Below are 18,032 nucleotides of genomic sequence, written 5' to 3' on the forward strand. Positions count from 1 at the left end.
TACTGCTCTGCCCTCATCAACCTTCTTTGTTACTTCTTCAAAAAACCCAATCAAGTTTGTGAGACATGATTTCCCACGCACAAAGCCATGTTGACTATCCCTAATCAGTCCTTGCCTTTCCAAATACATGTACATCCTGTCCCTCAGGATTCCCTCCAACAACTTGCCCACCACTGAGGTCAGGCTCACTGGTCTATAGTTCCCTGTATTGTCTTTACCGCCCTTCTTAAACAGTGGCACCACGTTTGCCGACCTCCAGTCTTCCGGCACCTCACCTGTGACTATTGATGAAACAAATATCTCAGCAAGAGGCCCAGCAATCACTTCTCTAGCTTCCCACAGAGTTCTCGGGTACCCCTGATCAGGTCCTGGGAATTTATACACTTTTATGTGTTTCAAGACATCCAGCACCACCTCCTCTGTAATGTGGACATTTTAAAAGATGTCACCATTTATTTCCCTACAGTCTATATTTTCCATGTCTTTTTCCACAGTAAACACCGATGCAAAATACTGGTTTAGTATCTGCCCCATCTCCTGCGTCTCCACACAAAGGCTGCCTTGCTGATCTTTGAGGGGTGCTATTCTTTCCCTCGTTACCTTTTTGTCCTTAATTCTGCACACACTCTCTCCCTCGCGTTCTCCTACTCGTACACTCTCTCTCTATCTCATGCTCTTATATTCGGACTCTCACCTTCATGCGCTACTACACTCGCTCTCCTGCTTTGCACCTGCTGTCCTGCTTCATGTGCTCTCCCTTGTGTTCTTCCCCTCAGGCACTCCTATTCACATTCTCTCTCTCTCTTATGCTCTCCTACTCGCACTCTCTCTCCCTCGTGCACTCCTACTTACACTCTCTCTCCCTCACGCTCTCCTACTCGCACTCTTTTTCTCCCTCGTGCTCTCCTACTCTCACTTTCTCTCCCCCTCACGCTCTCCTACTTTCATTTTCCCGCCTCAGGCGACTGTCTGTGTGGAGTTTGCACATACTCCCCGTGTCTGCGTGGGTTTCCTCCGGGTGCTCCGGTTTCCTCCCACAGTCCAAAAAAATGTGCAGGTGAGATGAATTGGCCATGCTAAATTACCCGTAGTGTTAGGGGCATGGGTAAATGTAAGGGAATGGGTCTGGGTGGGTTGCACTTTGGCGGGTCAGTGTGGACTTGTTGGGCCGAAGGGCCTGTTTCCACACTGTAAGTAATCTAATCTAATCTCACTCTCTCCCTCCTTCCTATGCGTGCTCTCTCCATTTACACTTGTACGTGCTCTCCTTGCCATTCGCACACCCTCTCTCTCCCTCCCAATTGCGCAGTATGACTTTCCCTCCCTCTCCCACTGTCTCTCACTCTGTTGTAACTATGATCACGAGGATAGTGTCCCAGACTGTTCCATCTCCCCTGCCCTTCCTTTCTCTCCAGATGAGGTGAAATATCAGATAGATATATTTCAAAATGGTTTTCAATGTCCATGGTACTGCTGGGTCTGTATCTCACAAGCTTCATGGTTTGTCCATGGCTTGATGTGCTTTACCATGTGGTTGGCTTTCAGATTATCTTCATGGTTGGCCGAGGATATCTGACCCCTGATCTCAGCAAGGTGCGCAATAATTGTCCAAAGGCAATGAAGAGGTTAATGGCGGATTGTCTGAAGAAGAAACGTGATGAGCGCCCTCTGTTCCCTCAGGTAGGTGGTGACCTACTCCTCTTTGCCTACATCAGTGGCAGGAATGTGACAGGAATTGCTACAGAACAGCTCTATGGCCTCCTGGGCCTTATAACAGTCTAGGAAGTGCTGTTTCATTTAATTTATGTAAAGTGTTAGTAGGTCCATGGTTGGGTGGCGAATGGAGTTTTCAGCACCTTATTCTATGAAGTCGTGAAAAGGAGCCACACAAGTCTTTTTGCCTTGGCTAGCATGGAGTGAGAGCTTGAGGAAATGGGGCCTTCACATGCTCAGGAAAGGTTATGGGTTGTTGCTGAGGATGTCAAACTCACCAAAGTATTTGAAGCAATAAATACCGTTTTCTTGAGGGGATGCAACAGCCTGACAATCATCACCCAAAGAAGCGACAAAATTAGCAAGAATATTTTCACGCACTCTGTAGACTGTTTACCCTCAATTGGGATTGAGGCTGAGACCCATCATTGGGTCAGTATTAGTGAGGGAGGAGAGTGCACATTGCCCTGGTACACAGTGTTGGGGATAATGGCGCATGGCGCGTATTGGAGAAACACCAGCTGATCTCCAAGTATGTTGTGGTTACAAGAGGGCGGGGTGGGGGGGGGGGAGGTGGTGTTCAGGGCACCATGACTGCAGAGGATGCACTACTTGCTGTGCCTGTCAGTGACAGCCATGTCCCAGGCACTTAGCTCCATTAAAGGTGGCACAGATCAAACCAAGAGAGAGGACATAGTATGCTCATCTCTTCCCACTCCCGCTCATTCACAGTCACAGAAAGCAAGCATCTGATTACATTATTTTTTAGCATGAAGTTTCTACCTTGCCAAATGACTTGTATGTTGTATAATTCATTTAAATTGTGTGGTTTTGCGACTGCAAGAAAGCTGGAGCAGACGGAGTACACTGAGTGATTTCTGAGTGTGTGTAGGTTTTGTGCCCAGCAGTCAGGCTGGGAATGCTGGTCACTGCCACCAGGAGGAGCCTGGGGAGAGGAGATGACCCTCTACCCCTGTCACAACATGCCCTCCATTACCCAATGGGAGGTCTGAGCCTTTCTCTGGTGTAGCTCGCTGTATATCAAAAACAGCGCTGAACAAAACTTGCTGTTTTCATGTGAAGTTTAAATTTTGTCAATGCCCAAACGTTGCCGTGGTCAGGTACTGTCCAGAATTGTGCTACAATGCATGGGGATGTACCAATCGCTGATACAATGCTAATGGCTAGTGGTATTATCAGTGGACTGTGAATTCAGAAACTCTGGTACTGTTCTTGGGACCTGGGTTCAAGTCCTGCTGAGGCAGATGGTGCAAATTCAATAAGAACCAATGAAAAGAATCGGGAATCTAATGATTACCGTGAAACCATTGTCGTAAAAATCCATCTGCTTCACTAATGTCCTTCACGGAAGGAAATCTGCTGGTCCTTGCCTGGTCTGGCCTAGAAGTGACTCGAGACCCTCCGCAATGTGGTTCACTCTTAACTGCCCCCTGGGCAACAAATGCTTGCGCAGCCAGAGACACCCATAACCCATGAATGAATAAAGTCACAAAGGGTCTGGTTATCACAAATGCCGTAACTATAACCGCTCCGGCTTGTTCCACAGGCTCCCTCTTTGCTGGTTCCTCTTGATTATACACTACTCTGCCCTTCTCCATCCTCACTGCTCAGTGCTGCTGGAGTACGGAGGGTCCAGTAAAAGGCATGAGGCGGAACATTGCGCTCACCGACAGGAGGAGGGGGAGCCCGGTTCCCAAGGGGGAGCAGCGCGCTCACCGACAGGAGGAGGGGGAGCCCGGTTCCCGAGGGGGAACATCGCGCTCACCAACAGGAGGAGGGGGAGCCCGGTTCCCGAGTGGGAACATCGCGCTCACCAACAGGAGGAGGGGGAGCCCGGTTCCCGAGGGGGAACATCGCGCCCGCCGACAGGAGGAGGGGGAGCCCGGTTCCCGAGGGGGAACAGTGCGCCCACCGACAGGAGGAGGGGGAGCCCGGTTCCCGAGTGGGAACAGTGCGCCCACCGACAGGAGGAGGGGGAGCCCGGTTCCCGAGTGGGAACAGTGCGCCCACCGACAGGAGGAGGGGGAGCCCGGTTCCCGAGAGGGAGCAGCGCGCTCACCGACAGGAGGAGGGGGAGCCCGGTTCCCGAGAGGGAGCAGTGCGCCCACCGACAGGAGGAGGGGGAGCCCGGTTCCCGAGTGGGAACAGTGCGCCCCAGTGACACAGTGAATATGTTTATGCCACATAAGTGTCATGAAATGGTTGACAATGCGAGGAAGTAAGCTGTGCTCAGTTCCCAGTGCAATGGCTTGTCTTGGGCATGTAATGTGAATAATATCTTGACTCACTTGAATGGAATTTGATTGTCCATTCATCGTTGTTCTGTTTGCTCTTTCTTGTTCCTTAATCGTATTGGGAACATGGCTGCACATCCTTGGGGAGAGTGTGTATGTCCGCTTCAAAGAGTGAATTGGCTCCAGCGTAAACCATCCCAGCCATCCGATTAGTCTCAGCCATCCGATGTTCCTGGCCTAATTGCTGGAAGAGTATTGTTCGGCCATAACAGCTGCAGGGGGTTGAGTGTGATCTGAGCCACGTCTTTGCTGCAGGGTCTGTTCTGATGGGGAATGTCCCATTCTCACTGCAATCTGCTGACCTCTCCTGGGGCTAGAGCATCTGAGACTAACAGAGTGCCCTAACAGTTTGTGTACTTCAGTTGGGGCAAACTGACTGCTATGTAGCCTGAACTATGTGGTCAGTGTTGATACTGTCCCTACCAGTGGCCCAGGCCTGTCTTAGTGGAAACCAGGCCTGTGTCAGTGGAAACCAGGCCTGTGTCAGTGGCAACTAGGCTTGTGTGACGTGCAGAGATTGAGAAGAATGGAATACTGCTTTGATGTGACGTGACTCACTCCTGTTGCTCCAAGTTAGAGGGGGAAATGTGAATGTGAATCCTCTGGCCTGAAGGGTTTAACAAAGCTAACCTCTCACCATTTACCAGAAGGATTAGCCCTACCCAGATTGCACAGCCTGGACCAGCAGTGAGGAGAGACATTTGGAAAGGGCAAGAATCGTTTGTGTGATTCAGCCAACACTCCCTTTAATCGGGAAGCTGTCTGGGATCCCGCTATCATTAGTGGGCAATATTGTCTTCAGGTCCTGCGTTCTGAGGTTGGAGTCCCCTGTCCAGCCTTTGATTCAAGGCTGTCTCTGGGAAGCTCTGGGAATACTGGAGTGGGAGTTCCAGAGAAGGAAAGCTGGCCTGGTGTAGGAGGGGTTTACAATAAGGGGGGTATGCCCTAACCATGACCACGGTCTCTGTTGCAGATTCTTGCCTCGATTGAGCTGCTGGCCAGGTCCTTGCCAAAGATTCATCGCAGTGCGTCGGAACCCTCGCTCAATCGGGCCGGCTTCCAAACTGAGGACTTCAGCCTGTACACGTGTGCATCCCCAAAGACCCCCATCCAGGCTGGAGGCTACGGTGAGTGGGGATACTTCGCGGCCTTTGGTGCTTTGTCCACATCGGCTATTCCTAGCTGCCAGGTAGTTGCTTGTTCCTCAGTGATGAGGCCTACTCTCCAACTCCCCAGTCACGGTGTTGACTGGATGGTTTCTCACAGGAGCTCAGAGTTTTCCTCTCTGTGGCAAGGTGAGGGGAGGGATTAGTATTCTCTATATCACAGTTAAACCAAGGCTCGTGTTCACCTGATGCCCACTTCTCCCACCACGAGAGAGGTTTCTCCTGAAGTAAAACCAATGATAGCAGTAACAACTTGTGTATAAATATAGAGCACCTTCAACATAATGCTCCTGTGAAGCACCTGGGGATAAGAGAGAATGTAGCGCTGAGAAACTTTGGAGATACGAGGGCGGGTGACCAACAGCTTGGTGAAAGGGCGAGCTCAGGTTTTGGGTGGGAAAGCGAGGTGCACGCCACTAGAAGTGTGTGAGAGAGTATTCCAGAGCTCAGGAACGAGGCAGCGTCACCAAATCAGGGATGCTCAAGGACAGAAACGGAACATACGTGGGAATTTTGTGTGAACGTGAAGCTGGAAGAGATGACAAAGATAGGGAGAACCAAGGCTATGAACTATACAGTACAGGTGGGAGGCTTTTCAGCCTTCAGCTCTGTACTACCAACCAGCCATTACTATTTACAGTAGTCCCACTCTCCAACACTCGGCCCTCCACTCCGTGTCAACCCCCGACTCTGTCGCTCAGCCAAGTATGCCTTGTCTGACATTGTCCTATTTCTTACAACAAGCTTCTCTTAGTGAGTCTGTCCATTAATGCTGAACTGACCTCACTGAGGACTGACTAACCCCCATTCCCACCCACCCCGAACACCGGTCAGCAACAATGGTCACCTCTTGTGGGCGGCACGGTGGCACAGTGGTTAGCACTGCTGCCTCACAGTGCCAGAGACCGGGGTTCAATTCCCGCCTCAGGCGACTGACTGTGTGGAGTTTGCACATTCTCCCCGTGTCTGCGTGGGTTTCCTCCGGGTGCTCCTGTTTCCTCCCACAGCCCAAAGATGTGCAGGTCAGGTGAATTGGCCATGCTAAATTGCCCGTAATGTTAGGTAAGGGGTAAATGTAGGGGTACGGCTGGGTTGCGCTTCGGCGGGTCGGTGTGGACTTGTTGGGCCGAAGGGCCTGTTTCCACACTGTAATGTAATCTAATCTAATCTTCAATCAACGCTCTGTCTCAGCCTAGCTCCCGGGGCAAAAAGCCAACACTGGATCTGTCTGAGCATTTGTGCTGGAAAACAGGCTTCCCACTCAGTTAGGTATAGAGTGAAGCCTCTTTCATACCAACCCTATTAAACACTCCCAGGCTAGATACAGCTCAGAGTTAGACACAAAACACTCCCTCCACACTGTCCATCAAACACTGCCAGGTCAGGGCTAGAGTACATTGTGATTAACTGCTAGTTGTGTCAGTACGGACTGTTTGATGTTGGTAACTGTCGCTGTTACTCTGGAACGTGAATCTTTAAACTGTGTGTTTTGTCTTACAGCCGGAGAGTTTACTGCGTTCAAATAGATGGGAACTTCTTACCACCGGCCGGAGCAGGGGTTTGCTGTTGTGTCTCGTGTCCTCCCAGTTGTTTCGGGGTTTAAGCCTGCAAACAGAAACTACAGCTGCTGCCCGAGCTGCTGTTTTGTATTGTTTTCAAGACAGACTCCGCCAACCAATTTCTGCAAAGCTGTTAGTTCTAAAACTGCCTGATGCACAAATGTGAGTTCCCCTTGAAGCAGCTGTAGCTGTTTGTCTCCCTGCCCGAAGGAGGGCAGCGGCGGAGGAAGAAACGGTTTCTCTGGACGCTGTTTGCAGTTACTGGGGAGAGGGACAGTGGCCAGCACGAAGAGGAATCTTTGATAATCACGGGACCATGGGGAGGTTGGCTGCAGCTGTCGCCTGCCCCCTGCGATTGTCTCCCTGCCCCAGACTGGGTGTGCAATCACCTGATTCAAGAGGAGGAGAGGCCCCGTTACAATAGAGCAGGAATGCCGTGAAACGGCCACAGTGGCCGCTGTCCCTTGCTCACCCCTACAATGAGGCACAGAGACACTTTTATTTATGTATATTTTATAATTTATTCATTCTTTCCTGTGAGAGCTGAGCACATTCTTCCTGCCCCACCCTCCCGTACTGCTGTTTTTGTCTTGGATAATCCATTGGTTTCTGCCTTCAGGAAGGGGAAGCAGACTGAGGGCGCTCTCTGTTCCGCTGTAGAAGATCCCACCCTGTTCAGTGAACGTTACTTCCTCTCTCTCTCTGCTGCTGCTCACCTCCCACTGGGTGAAAACAGTTTGCTTTCTTTGCCCTTGCCCACCTCCAGGTCACAGGGCAAAGGTCTCATCCTTGACCCTTTCTGTGGGACAGCGTTTTCAGTGCAGACCAGAGCCAGGGCAAAAGATCACAATCTGTCTCTGAGACTGTGTGTATCGAAGGGCTTGAGGAATCTGAAGGGTTGTCGTATCAACGTGTAATGGACTTGACTGTGATGCCATCTGCTGTGGATTAGCTTTCTGATAGTCACCATTGAGGCTTGCAGGCACAGGACGTCACAGGAAGAAAAGGCTTTTATTGAAGACCGTGGGCCCCCTGGCCTTGTGCAGGATACAGCTGACCCTTCCCTGTGGCCAGTCTCAAGCAGGATTGCATTACTTACTCTGGGGGAGGGACGGTGGAAGGGAGGGTCCACTTGTCTGAAGGCAATTTGAATTACCCATAGATAGAGTGTGGTGCTGGAAAAGCACAGCAGGTCAGGCAGCATCTGAAGAACAGGAGAGTCGACGTTTTGGACATAAGCCCTTCATCAGGAATTGCCTGCGGCCCAGGGTTTTGGATCTGATTGTGGATTGTTCAGTTGGTCCTGTCAATAGTCAGTAGAGCTGAATGAACAAGGAAGCTCCTGTTGGATCTGACACCACTCCCTACCCTTTTCCAGTTTCCTGCCACTTGTCAGTTATTGAATAGTCAAAAGAAGTGAACAGACACTGATCCTCATCCCTTTAAATGTCATTTTCTCATAATTCAGATCCAACTCTCTTGCATTTTCTGCTTAGTCCAAAAAGGTTTGAAACCATTGCATAAAGGTTGTACTGTTTAAGCTCCTGTATGGTGATGAGACCCAGATGACAGGGAACCAATGGCTGGGTGGGTTCAATACCAATGCGAGTAGAAACCTGCTCCCAGAAGGATTGATGCATGACACCAGCTCAGTACATTCCTGAGGCTGGACAGGGCTATGCTCAGCACTGTCCATGGTGCTGATCTTTTTGTGCTGCTCACCAGACAGAGGTAATTTGCTCTGCTAACTTATTCAACACAGCGGAGGTATAGCATTCCAGCACTACAGTGAGGAAGATAAAAGGAGTGTGGTGCCTGTATCCAGTTTTATTTATTTATTTTAACAGACTTGAACAATAACATCTGAATCTATGTGAAAGAGCTAAAGTGTGCTGCTTCATTACTTTTCAAATTAGAAGCTTTCCAAGAGAAAGTACTCTTGCACAACCCTTAATTCTCAGCATGAGCCTTTGGCTGCTATCTCATACACATGCAGCATATTAGAATAGCTTGATTAAAATCAGGGCTGTCAACAATGCCGTCAACTCCATTTTACTGCCAAAACTCCTCCTCCTTCCCCCCCAAAGATACTTGTTTGGGAGGAAGGAACAGTGAGGGACTTGGAGACTGAGCATTAGAATTCTAGCTGAAATCTGCTACATACCAGACTTGTACATCTTTGTTTCTGGAAACAGCCCATGTGACAGTCAGAACGGTCTATTTTTAAAAAACCTAAAAATCATATGTCCACTTTGCTGGGCCTGGACAAACACTATTGGGGGCATTTCTAGATCGATCGAAGTCTCCACTGCAAGTTGGACCTTATGCTTAAATTTACCCCTTTAAAAACACCAACCCTCGGACAAACTGAACCAGTGTAAAGACAGCCCAGCATCTTGTCCTTCTCCTGGTTACAAATCTTACAAGAGTGAGCAAGTGCTAGTGCCGTTCATCCACAAGGTGGTGTATCCATTGTACAGTGCTTTGCCAAGAGGTTGCAAGCACCTGGCATGAGCATTTAGCTCTCTAGCTGTCTGGATCCTGCCCACAGCTGTATAGACCACTTCCAGCTATCACTGTCAGCAAGCTGTGGCCATCAATATCACAGTGGCTGCAATGCAGCAGCGAGATACTAAGTGTTGGACAGTCCATCCCTTTCCCTACCTAAGGTGATAACTGGTGACCTGCTGGGGGTTTTGCTCTGATTTAGCTGAACTTCACAACTGCTTTTAAAAAAACGTGTACAAAGTAATCCCTGTGCATTAATGCTCAAAATGTGACTCACTTGGCTTTTGGAGATACTTTTGCTTCCGATACTGGAGTGTAAACAGGGCAGAGTGTCACCTTCTGTTCCTGTTGCCCAGTCCATTGGTGAAACAGTTGAAAGCACTTGGAAGAACATCTCTATAAAACATGCTGTGACTCCGTGTTTGGTCACCCTGAGTAGCTGTGAGGGGTAAGGAAGTCAGGGATTGCATGGCAAAAATAAGCTTCAGCAATGTATGTTTTAAAAGCATTCCATTCCTGCCAAGAGGAGGTGCAGGTACGATGGAATCTGACCGGAGAGGGAGCTGACCCATCTTTGTAAAGCTGGTGATGTCTAAGAGTTATTTACTCATCCCACACACAACCCTGACAGTTTTTCTTTTGGTACAGCTCATACCAACTAGACCTTTTTACACATTACCTTTGACAAATTCCTGTCCCAGACAATTACCAAAACTGTAATTCCAGTGCCATATCCACTTCCTCTAAACAGGAGCCTGCTGCCCCATGTGAAGAGAAAGGTCAAAGTCCCACTTTCATGTCTGTTTTAAGATTAGAGCAAGGATTGCTTCACAGTCAAAAAAAAAAATCAGCCTCATCTTGGATCAGTGTAAAGACTAAATGTATTGTCATTGCATATGGCTCCCTCCCCCAGTACCTTCAATTCTCACCTGTAAATTTGTACAATGGAATATATTGTCAGTTTGCTATAGAGCATGGATACAAAATTTTGATAGATAATTCAAAAACCTTATTGTGTAAAGTTATTTAAAAGACTGTATTATAAAAGTTCTATGTATGTGAATATGGGAAACACTATAATAAAGGACCTGCATGGACTCTGTGCTGTTTGCCAGTCAGCATTACTCTCTGCTTTAGTAACACCAGATGAACCCAGTAACTGAAGGCATGTCCCAGACAGTGGGCTGTCAAATCAGAGGGGAAATGGCAGAGTGGGGAGAAAAGGAGGACAGAGAAGACCTACACAATTGGTGTGGGGAGGGTGGTATGTTGGAAATGAACGACTGACAGCTGCAGCAGCCACTTCACATTCAAACAGCTAACCCCCCCCCCAACCCAATGTGGAAGTGAACTCAGGCCAGCCAGAGGACCTGTTCATTATCAAGAGAGACCACTCAGTCTTCTGACAGCACAGCAACAAGAGCAGGCTTTGGGCTAAAACACAAATAGCTGGAGAAACTCAGCACTGGCAGGCAATTGTGGAGAGAAATGGAGGTAAGAATCCAGTCACCCCTCTTCAGAATTGATAGTAGCCACAAAAAAGGGGGTATATTTGCTGACAACAGTGGGGGTAAGTGGGTAGATTGGAGGAGATAGCCAGGTAAAAGGAATCGGCGATAATAGGGAGAGAGAAAAAAAATGGATCATGGGGTAATCCTTTTTCAGAGGAAATTACTGTATCCAACAGTACAACTAATCACTATTTCACCGCTTCCTGAACAAGATGGTGTTCCTTCTTCAACCCATGGGTTAAATCACTACAGAGAGAAAAAGTGAGGATTGCAGATGCTGCAGAGTCAGAGGCAAAAGGTGTGGCACTGGAAAAAAACAGGTCAGGGCAGCGGAGGATTCCTGAAGGGCTTATGCCCGAAACTTCGATTCACCTACACCTCAGAGGCTGCCTGACCTGCTGTGCTTTATCCAGCACCACATCAATGGGTACGAGCGAAATGTATACTTCAAGGTATTGTGACAAACTCAATACCATTTGTATGGAGACAAATTTAAAAACTTCAAAAATGCCCAAGATATGAGGAGAGGGGAACAAGATGTAGACAGGATTGAGGGTGTGCTGAGCAGCTGAAGGCAGAGTCAATGATGGTATATTAAAAAGGGCTCATGCCCAAAACGTCGATTCTCCTGGTCCTTGGATGCTGCCTGAACTACTGCGCTTTTCCAGCAACATATTTTCAGCACATTAAAATCAGCTACCTGCGAGGGAGTGCTGATATAGGGGAGCTCAATCATGTTCAACCCTGCCAGGAGCCATACAAGCCCAGCAGGTGCACAGCACCAAATTCAGTTCACCCATAAATTCCAGTAAATCAGGAAGAGATAAAAGTCTTGGCATAGACTGAGACTCTCCATGTCTACACTGATCATAGGCACCGAAAATCAGAATCCCTGCGCACTGTGGAAACAGGCTATTTGGCCCAATAAATCCATACCAATCCTCTGAAGAGCATCCCTCCCAGACACATTCCCCCCAACTAATGCACTTAACCTACACATCCCTGAACACTATGGGATATTTAGCATGGCCAATTCACCTATCCTGTACATCTTTGGATTAGGAGAGGAAACCCACGCAGACACAGGTAGAACGTGCAAACTCCACACAGACAGTGGCCCAAGGCAGGATTTGAACCCAGGTCCCTAATGCTGTGAGGCAGCAATACTAACCACTGTCTAGATTAGAGGATCCGAGGAGCAGGAAAATCGACGTTTTGGGCAAAAGCTCTTCATAACTCACTCCGGGGTATCTGTTATTCTATATATAAACCACCCTGAACCCCTTTATTAGATTCCAGTCTGTAACTCACTCTGGGGTATCTGTTATTCTGTATCGAAACCACTCTGGACCCCGCAATTAGATTCCAGTCTGGCTAACCACTGTGCCACCCTATCCACTCTTTAAGCTTAGAGTCTGGAGGTCCAGGTAAGGATGTTACCACTGTGCACAAGAGGACTTCCATAGCCTGGTCTGCAATGGTTTTTCAAGAGTTCACCTAAAATAATGTTATGGTTTCCTACCTCTACCATTCAGATAGCAAATTTAAGCGATACAACAGAGAACTAGATCCTTTGATCCATCTAGTCCATGCAGACCTTATTCCCAAACTAAACTAGTCCCATCTACCTGCACTTGGCCTGTATCCCTCCAAAATCCTTCCTATTCATGTACTTATCCCAATGGGGGATAATTGTAGGTACAGGTAGTATTCAAAGAAACTTGGATTAATTTCCCCTCATTTCCTCTAAAGCTTTTTCATCAGCTATATAATTTCACAGCAAAAACTGTAGGCTTGGTGGGTTGCAGGGGTATGGTGGGATTCTGAGGGCTGGTGCAGACTTGATGGGCCAAATGGCCTCTTTCCCCACTAGGAATTTTATAGGGCAGCTCAGTGGTTAGCACTGCTACCTCATAGCACCAGGGACCCAGATTCAACTCCAGCCTCAGGCACTGTGTGGAGTTTGCGCATTCTCTAGGTTTGTGTAGGTTTCCTCCAGGTGTTCTGGTTCCCTCCACAATCCAAAAATAAACATATGCAGTGGACTTGTTGGGCCAAATCTTTCCACATTGTAGATAATTTAATTGTCTATCCTGGTAAATCCCTGTTTTTAAAAAAGGCAATTTTCTCTCATAGTTCAGTTTTTAAAGACTGGTCCTTAGAAGTGGCAACTGTGTACAAGCAAGGTAAGGGAGGAGGAAGTCCAATGTAATCAGATTTCAGCTGAATCAAAAAACTGATTACAGCATCATTAAAGATGTTACTGATCAGGTGCATTAGTTTTACTGAAAGATAGAATAGAATTCTTGAAATTAATTGAATCAATCACTGTACCCACTACTTGAACCAATGAGTTGGTATTTAAAATCTGCTATTTATATTACACCATTGTGTTTTTCATAGAGTAAATATGGAACTTTGGACCCATTCACCCTTAATTTCACTTCAACTCCTGCTCCTTAACTAGAGGGCACTTCTTTTTTAAAAAAGGGTAGCAGCCGTAATCAGTCTTGTCCTTATTCCAATAAGTGTTTCGAGAATAGACTAATTATTTATTTCTTTACTGGCTATGACTATTTGTTTTGCTCCTTGCTTCAGTTTTGTAGAACTCAATAAATGAAGGGAATGGTGCTATGCTGGCAGTGCCAAAAATCTCTTCCAAAATTCAAAACGTAGAACAGTGCAGCACAGAAACAGGCCTTTCAGCCCACCAAAACGTTGACAATTATACTCTTCAAAACTAAAATCTGCCTCTATGCAGTCCCCAACCTGCTATCTTGTCTGTACGGCATCTATCACAATGCTGCTTCTAACACCTCTGGGCAATGCATTCCAGGCACTTGTCACAGTGTAAAAATAGCCTTTCATCTTCTTTCACTTACATACTTATCTTGGACCTATGTCCCCCCTGGGGACACGTGACTGCCCACTCTACCCATGCCTCAATTTTGTAAACTTCTATCAGGTCACCCCACATCCAACATTCAAGTGAAAACAAACCAAGTTTGTCTGGTCTCTCCTCCACAGCTACTAACCAGGGTATTGCCTGATTTGGAGGGTAACTTTCTGTATCCTTTCCAAAGTTTCCATATCCTTCTGGAGACAACCAGCACTGGACACTTTTAGACCATGCCTTGACCAATGAAGGCAAGCATGCCCTAAGTTCTATACAGCCACATGTACATCATAGAAACAGACTTCAGTCCAACTTGGGGCTAGGTTAGGATATCTGGTCGGCGTGACCATTTGCCAGCACTTTGCCTATATCCCTCTAAACCCTTCCTATTCATATATCCATCCAAATGCCTTTTAAATGTTTTAATTGTATAGAATGAGCTGTTAGAAGTGGTAGCTGGTACATGTACCACCCCCTGCATGAAAAATTGTCCCTTTTATATTTTTCCCCTCACCCTAAACTTATGCCCTCGAGTTCAGGACTCTCCCCATCCCAGGGAAAATATGTCTATTTATCCTATCCATGCCACTCATGATTTTATAAACCTCAGCCTCCAACACTCCAGGCAAACAGCCCCAGCATATTCAGCCTCTGTACAGCTCAAATCCTCATGTATTCTTGAGCACCTTATCACTCATGTTGCCACTTTTGGAGATCTGTAAGCCTGAATACCTATAATCCCTCTATACTGAGGCATTTAAGGGTCTTGCTATTTATTGTACTCTTCCCTCATTAGATCTTCCAAAATGCATCACCTCACATTTATCCAGATTAAACTATCTGCCATTTGGATGAGGAGAAAGTGAGGACTGTAGATCAGAGCTGAAAGTGTTTTGCTGGAAAAGCGGAGCAGGTTTCCTGAAGGAGGGCTCATGCCCAAAATGTCGATTCTCCTGCTCCTTGGATGCTGCCTGACCTGCTGCACTTTTCCAGCAACACATTTTCAGCTTCATTTGGATGATGAGTCATGATCAAATGTTTCTGCAGCACTTAGTTCTTCATTCCTCCTTTCCATGGATTTTCAACAGGCAATGATCTGGAAACTGGCTTCCATTTACACCAGACGTAGAGGTCTTACATAGGAACTATAGCACAGCCTTCCAGCTAAATCTGTGCTAACTTTGTATAGGTAATAAAACATGGGCAGTGGTGAGTCATTCAGGAGAGATTAGATTAGATTACTTTTAGATTAGATTAGATTACTTACAGTGTGGAAACAGGCCCTGCGGCCCAACAAGTCCACACCGACCCGCCGAAGCGTATACCACCCAGACCCATACTCTTACATTTACCCCTTCACCTAACACTACGGGTAATTTAGCATGGTCAATTCACCTGACCTGCACATCTTTGGACTGTGGGAGGAAACCGGAGCACCCGGAGGAAACCCACGCAGACACGGGGAGAATGTGCAAACTCCACACAGAGTCACCTGAGGCGGGAATTGAACCCGGGTCTCTGGCGCTGTGAGGCAGCAGTGCTAACCACTGTGCCACCGTGTCACCCACATGCCACCGTGTCGCCAGAGTTCTGAACATCTGAATTTTACACCCCAGTCCTGCCTTCTCCTCTCCCTTCAGCCTCCCAAGAAAATGGGCACCTCCTTGGATTTGAAGCTCAGCCCTAAGAATCTGAAGGTTGCACCATGTTTGATCCTCAACAGGATGGTATTGGACACAGTCCATAGCTTACTATTCTGGGCAATCTGCCACCCTATTCAGAACCTAGCTTCAGGAAACTCTCCAGATGCTGGAACCTGGAGATGTTGTAGTTCACATGGGATATAGAAATGCTAGCTAGGCTGGAACCTTTTGGATTTGCGATGGATTTCCAGAGACTCAAAATGAACCTTAAAATGGAAGATTAAAAACCAAAACTTGCAATCCTAACACATCTATCGAGGCAATGTCCATTCAGCCTTTGACTGGCAGCCAAGTCAGTTGTTTCAAACTGAGGTAAGCAGCAGCTTTATTCAGGGCTCCAGGAGTTTGGATTCCATCCTTGAGCCATGCAGCATCAGACCACCTGAAAGCAGTTACACTAGTTGCCAACCCAGAATCAATTAGTGATTGAAATACAGGCAAGGTGGTGAAAATTAAAAACTTTAATTACTGTTGAATTCTCCACAGAACTCTTAAAAAAAATCTATAGTTAAAAGGCTATTCCATCTCCATTTTACAGCAGTTTGAGACATTCCCCTTTAATGACACAAGATACATTCTGATCTATATAACAGATCAGCTCTTGGTAAAGGCTTACCCCCTGTTCAGGGGCTTTGAAAAGGGCCACAACCAGTGAGGACTTGACAAAACCTTAAAGTCAAACCCAATCAAGGGACAAGTCTGTTCAATGACACTTGCAAGCACAAATATATACATAATCCAGAATCAAACATTCCTGGTGCTCAAGATCCCTCAAGGAGTGTTCTTGGAGCTGAGATATGTTAGAGTTATGCTATAGTATAGCATTCTTTAATAGTTATAGATACATCTGCAACTGTATGGTAGTTTAATTTAAATGGAGGTAGCCAGTTCTGGAATTCAGAAATAAAACATTAAAAGCACACCATACAGATTGTAGAGGTGGATTTCAATAAAATACTCAAACCAGACCACATTGTAATTGCGTACAGTAGAGAAGGTCCAAAAGGTAGACTTTGTTTAAACAAAAGTCAATTCTGGTTTACTGTTAAATCCTTGTGTAAAGCACAGGCAAAGATGATTGACTAGAAACATTCTTACTAATGACTAACTGAGCATGTTTGACAGCACACCAGAGCACAGCCACGAGTGATCTCCGGTCTCCTCTCTACTTGCATGGCCCTCAGTATCTGACACAGTTGAAGCTCACAGAGCGGCTACTTTGACCCCCCACAAGTCTTTGGCTCCTGTTGTCTGGAAGAAGAGGAGATTTCTTGGCTGAACGCAGAGATTTCAGGTCAGTCTGTGGGAAGCCTTGAGAGAGTCTGGCTTTCATCAACTCCCTAAAGGATTTGGCAAGAGATGCAAGAGTTAAAAAGTTGTGCCCAACTACCATCTCAAAAGTCAGCAGCAAAAAAATAAATAAATAAATATGCAGCATGGTGGCTCAGTGGCTAACACTGCTGTCTCTCAGCACCAGGGACCCAGGTTAGATTCCAGCCTCGGGCAACTGTGCATTGAGTTTGCACATTCTCATGTCTGAGAGTTTCCTCCCACAATCTAAAGATGTGCAGGTCAGGTGAACTGGCCAAGCTAACTTGCCTATTGTGTTCAGGGATATGTAAGTTAGTCAGGGGTAAATGTAGAGTAGTAGGGTTGGGGAATGGGTCTGGGTGGGTTGCTCTTCAGAACTAAGTGTGGACATGCTGGGCCGAAGGGCCGGTTAGTAAGGTTTGAGAAGTGTGAGCTCAGGTTGAGGTTCTGTTTCCACATGTAAGGGATTCTACAAAAACCAAAAAATGAAACAAGCATAGATTTGAGATAATTGAACTAAAGTATGGAATCACATGGGTAATAATGACATGGAGAAGTTTTTGTGCCTTTCCTATCTGAAAGGACTAGACAAGCTGAAGTAGGCGTTCTTAATGTGTTGCTGTACATTTCATTGTAAATTCTTCCAGAAAATTTAATTCCTCATGCACTTTCCCTGATGACTAAACAGTTCAAGACCTCAATTCAGTCTCTGTTCCTCCTCTTACTCAGCCATCAAGTATGACAGCCAAACGTGGGCAGCTAATCCCAGTGACAGGACTGACTAATACTCAAATGGGCATTGTCGTTATCTAAGGATGTGCACTGAGGAAAGGAAAGGACTAGTATGGAAGCCATTTGGGTGGAACTCAAGCAGCAGATATTGGAGTCATTTACAGATCAAATAGCAGTAGGGTGGTATAAAACCTAATGATAAACATGTGGCATGGGCCACTGTTGGTCAAATCTGAAAGTAGACTGGGTAAACCAATTGAGCACTTTGGGCAGCATGGTAGCTCAATGGTTAGTACTGCTGGCTGTCAGGTTCAACTCCAGTCTCTGACAACTGTGTGGAGTTCGCACATTCGCTGTCTGCAAGGGTTTCGGTTAAGGGGTGTGTGTCCGCGTCAGGGGGAAGGAGTCTGGGTGGGATGCTCTTTAGAGGGTCAGTGTGGACTTTGGCTGAGTGGCCTGTTTCCACACTATGGGGATTCTATGACTAAAGCCCTGAAGTAGTTAGGAATAAGTTTGCCAGAGCAGGTTGAAAAGCTAACTTGAAGACTAAGAGAGTGCATTCTGTAATAAAAAGGCTAATTAGTAATCTTGTTGTAAAAGGAGCCTCAGGCTTGAGTG

The 18,032-nt window shown here is 46.8% G+C and overlaps 2 protein-coding genes across 2 annotated transcripts in view; one reads left to right on the top strand and one right to left on the bottom strand.

Moving 5' to 3' along the window:
• The window catches only part of braf (B-Raf proto-oncogene, serine/threonine kinase), a 122,926-nt gene extending 112,563 nt beyond the window's left edge, over positions 1–10,363 (top strand). Inside the window, exons 17-19 of the mRNA XM_087996937.1 lie at positions 1,546–1,680; positions 5,002–5,155; positions 6,695–10,363. Of these exons, the coding sequence (XP_087853063.1) occupies positions 1,546–1,680; positions 5,002–5,155; positions 6,695–6,720 (315 nt within the window). The 3' untranslated portion in view covers positions 6,721–10,363. The remainder of the gene's footprint in view (positions 1–1,545; positions 1,681–5,001; positions 5,156–6,694) is intronic.
• A 5,469-nt stretch (positions 10,364–15,832) lies between these two features.
• Positions 15,833–18,032, bottom strand: part of LOC122559463 (wee1-like protein kinase 2-A) — a 33,807-nt gene continuing 31,607 nt past the window's right edge. Inside the window, exon 11 of the mRNA XM_043708923.2 lies at positions 15,833–16,711. Coding sequence (XP_043564858.2) covers positions 16,552–16,711 — 160 coding nt within the window. The 3' untranslated portion in view covers positions 15,833–16,551. The remainder of the gene's footprint in view (positions 16,712–18,032) is intronic.

Source organism: Chiloscyllium plagiosum, unplaced genomic scaffold (assembly GCF_037043375.1).
Source record: "Chiloscyllium plagiosum isolate Xiang-an unplaced genomic scaffold, Cpla_swu_hap1 HiC_scaffold_19, whole genome shotgun sequence".
In the NCBI taxonomy this organism is placed as follows: Eukaryota; Metazoa; Chordata; class Chondrichthyes; order Orectolobiformes; family Hemiscylliidae; genus Chiloscyllium; species Chiloscyllium plagiosum.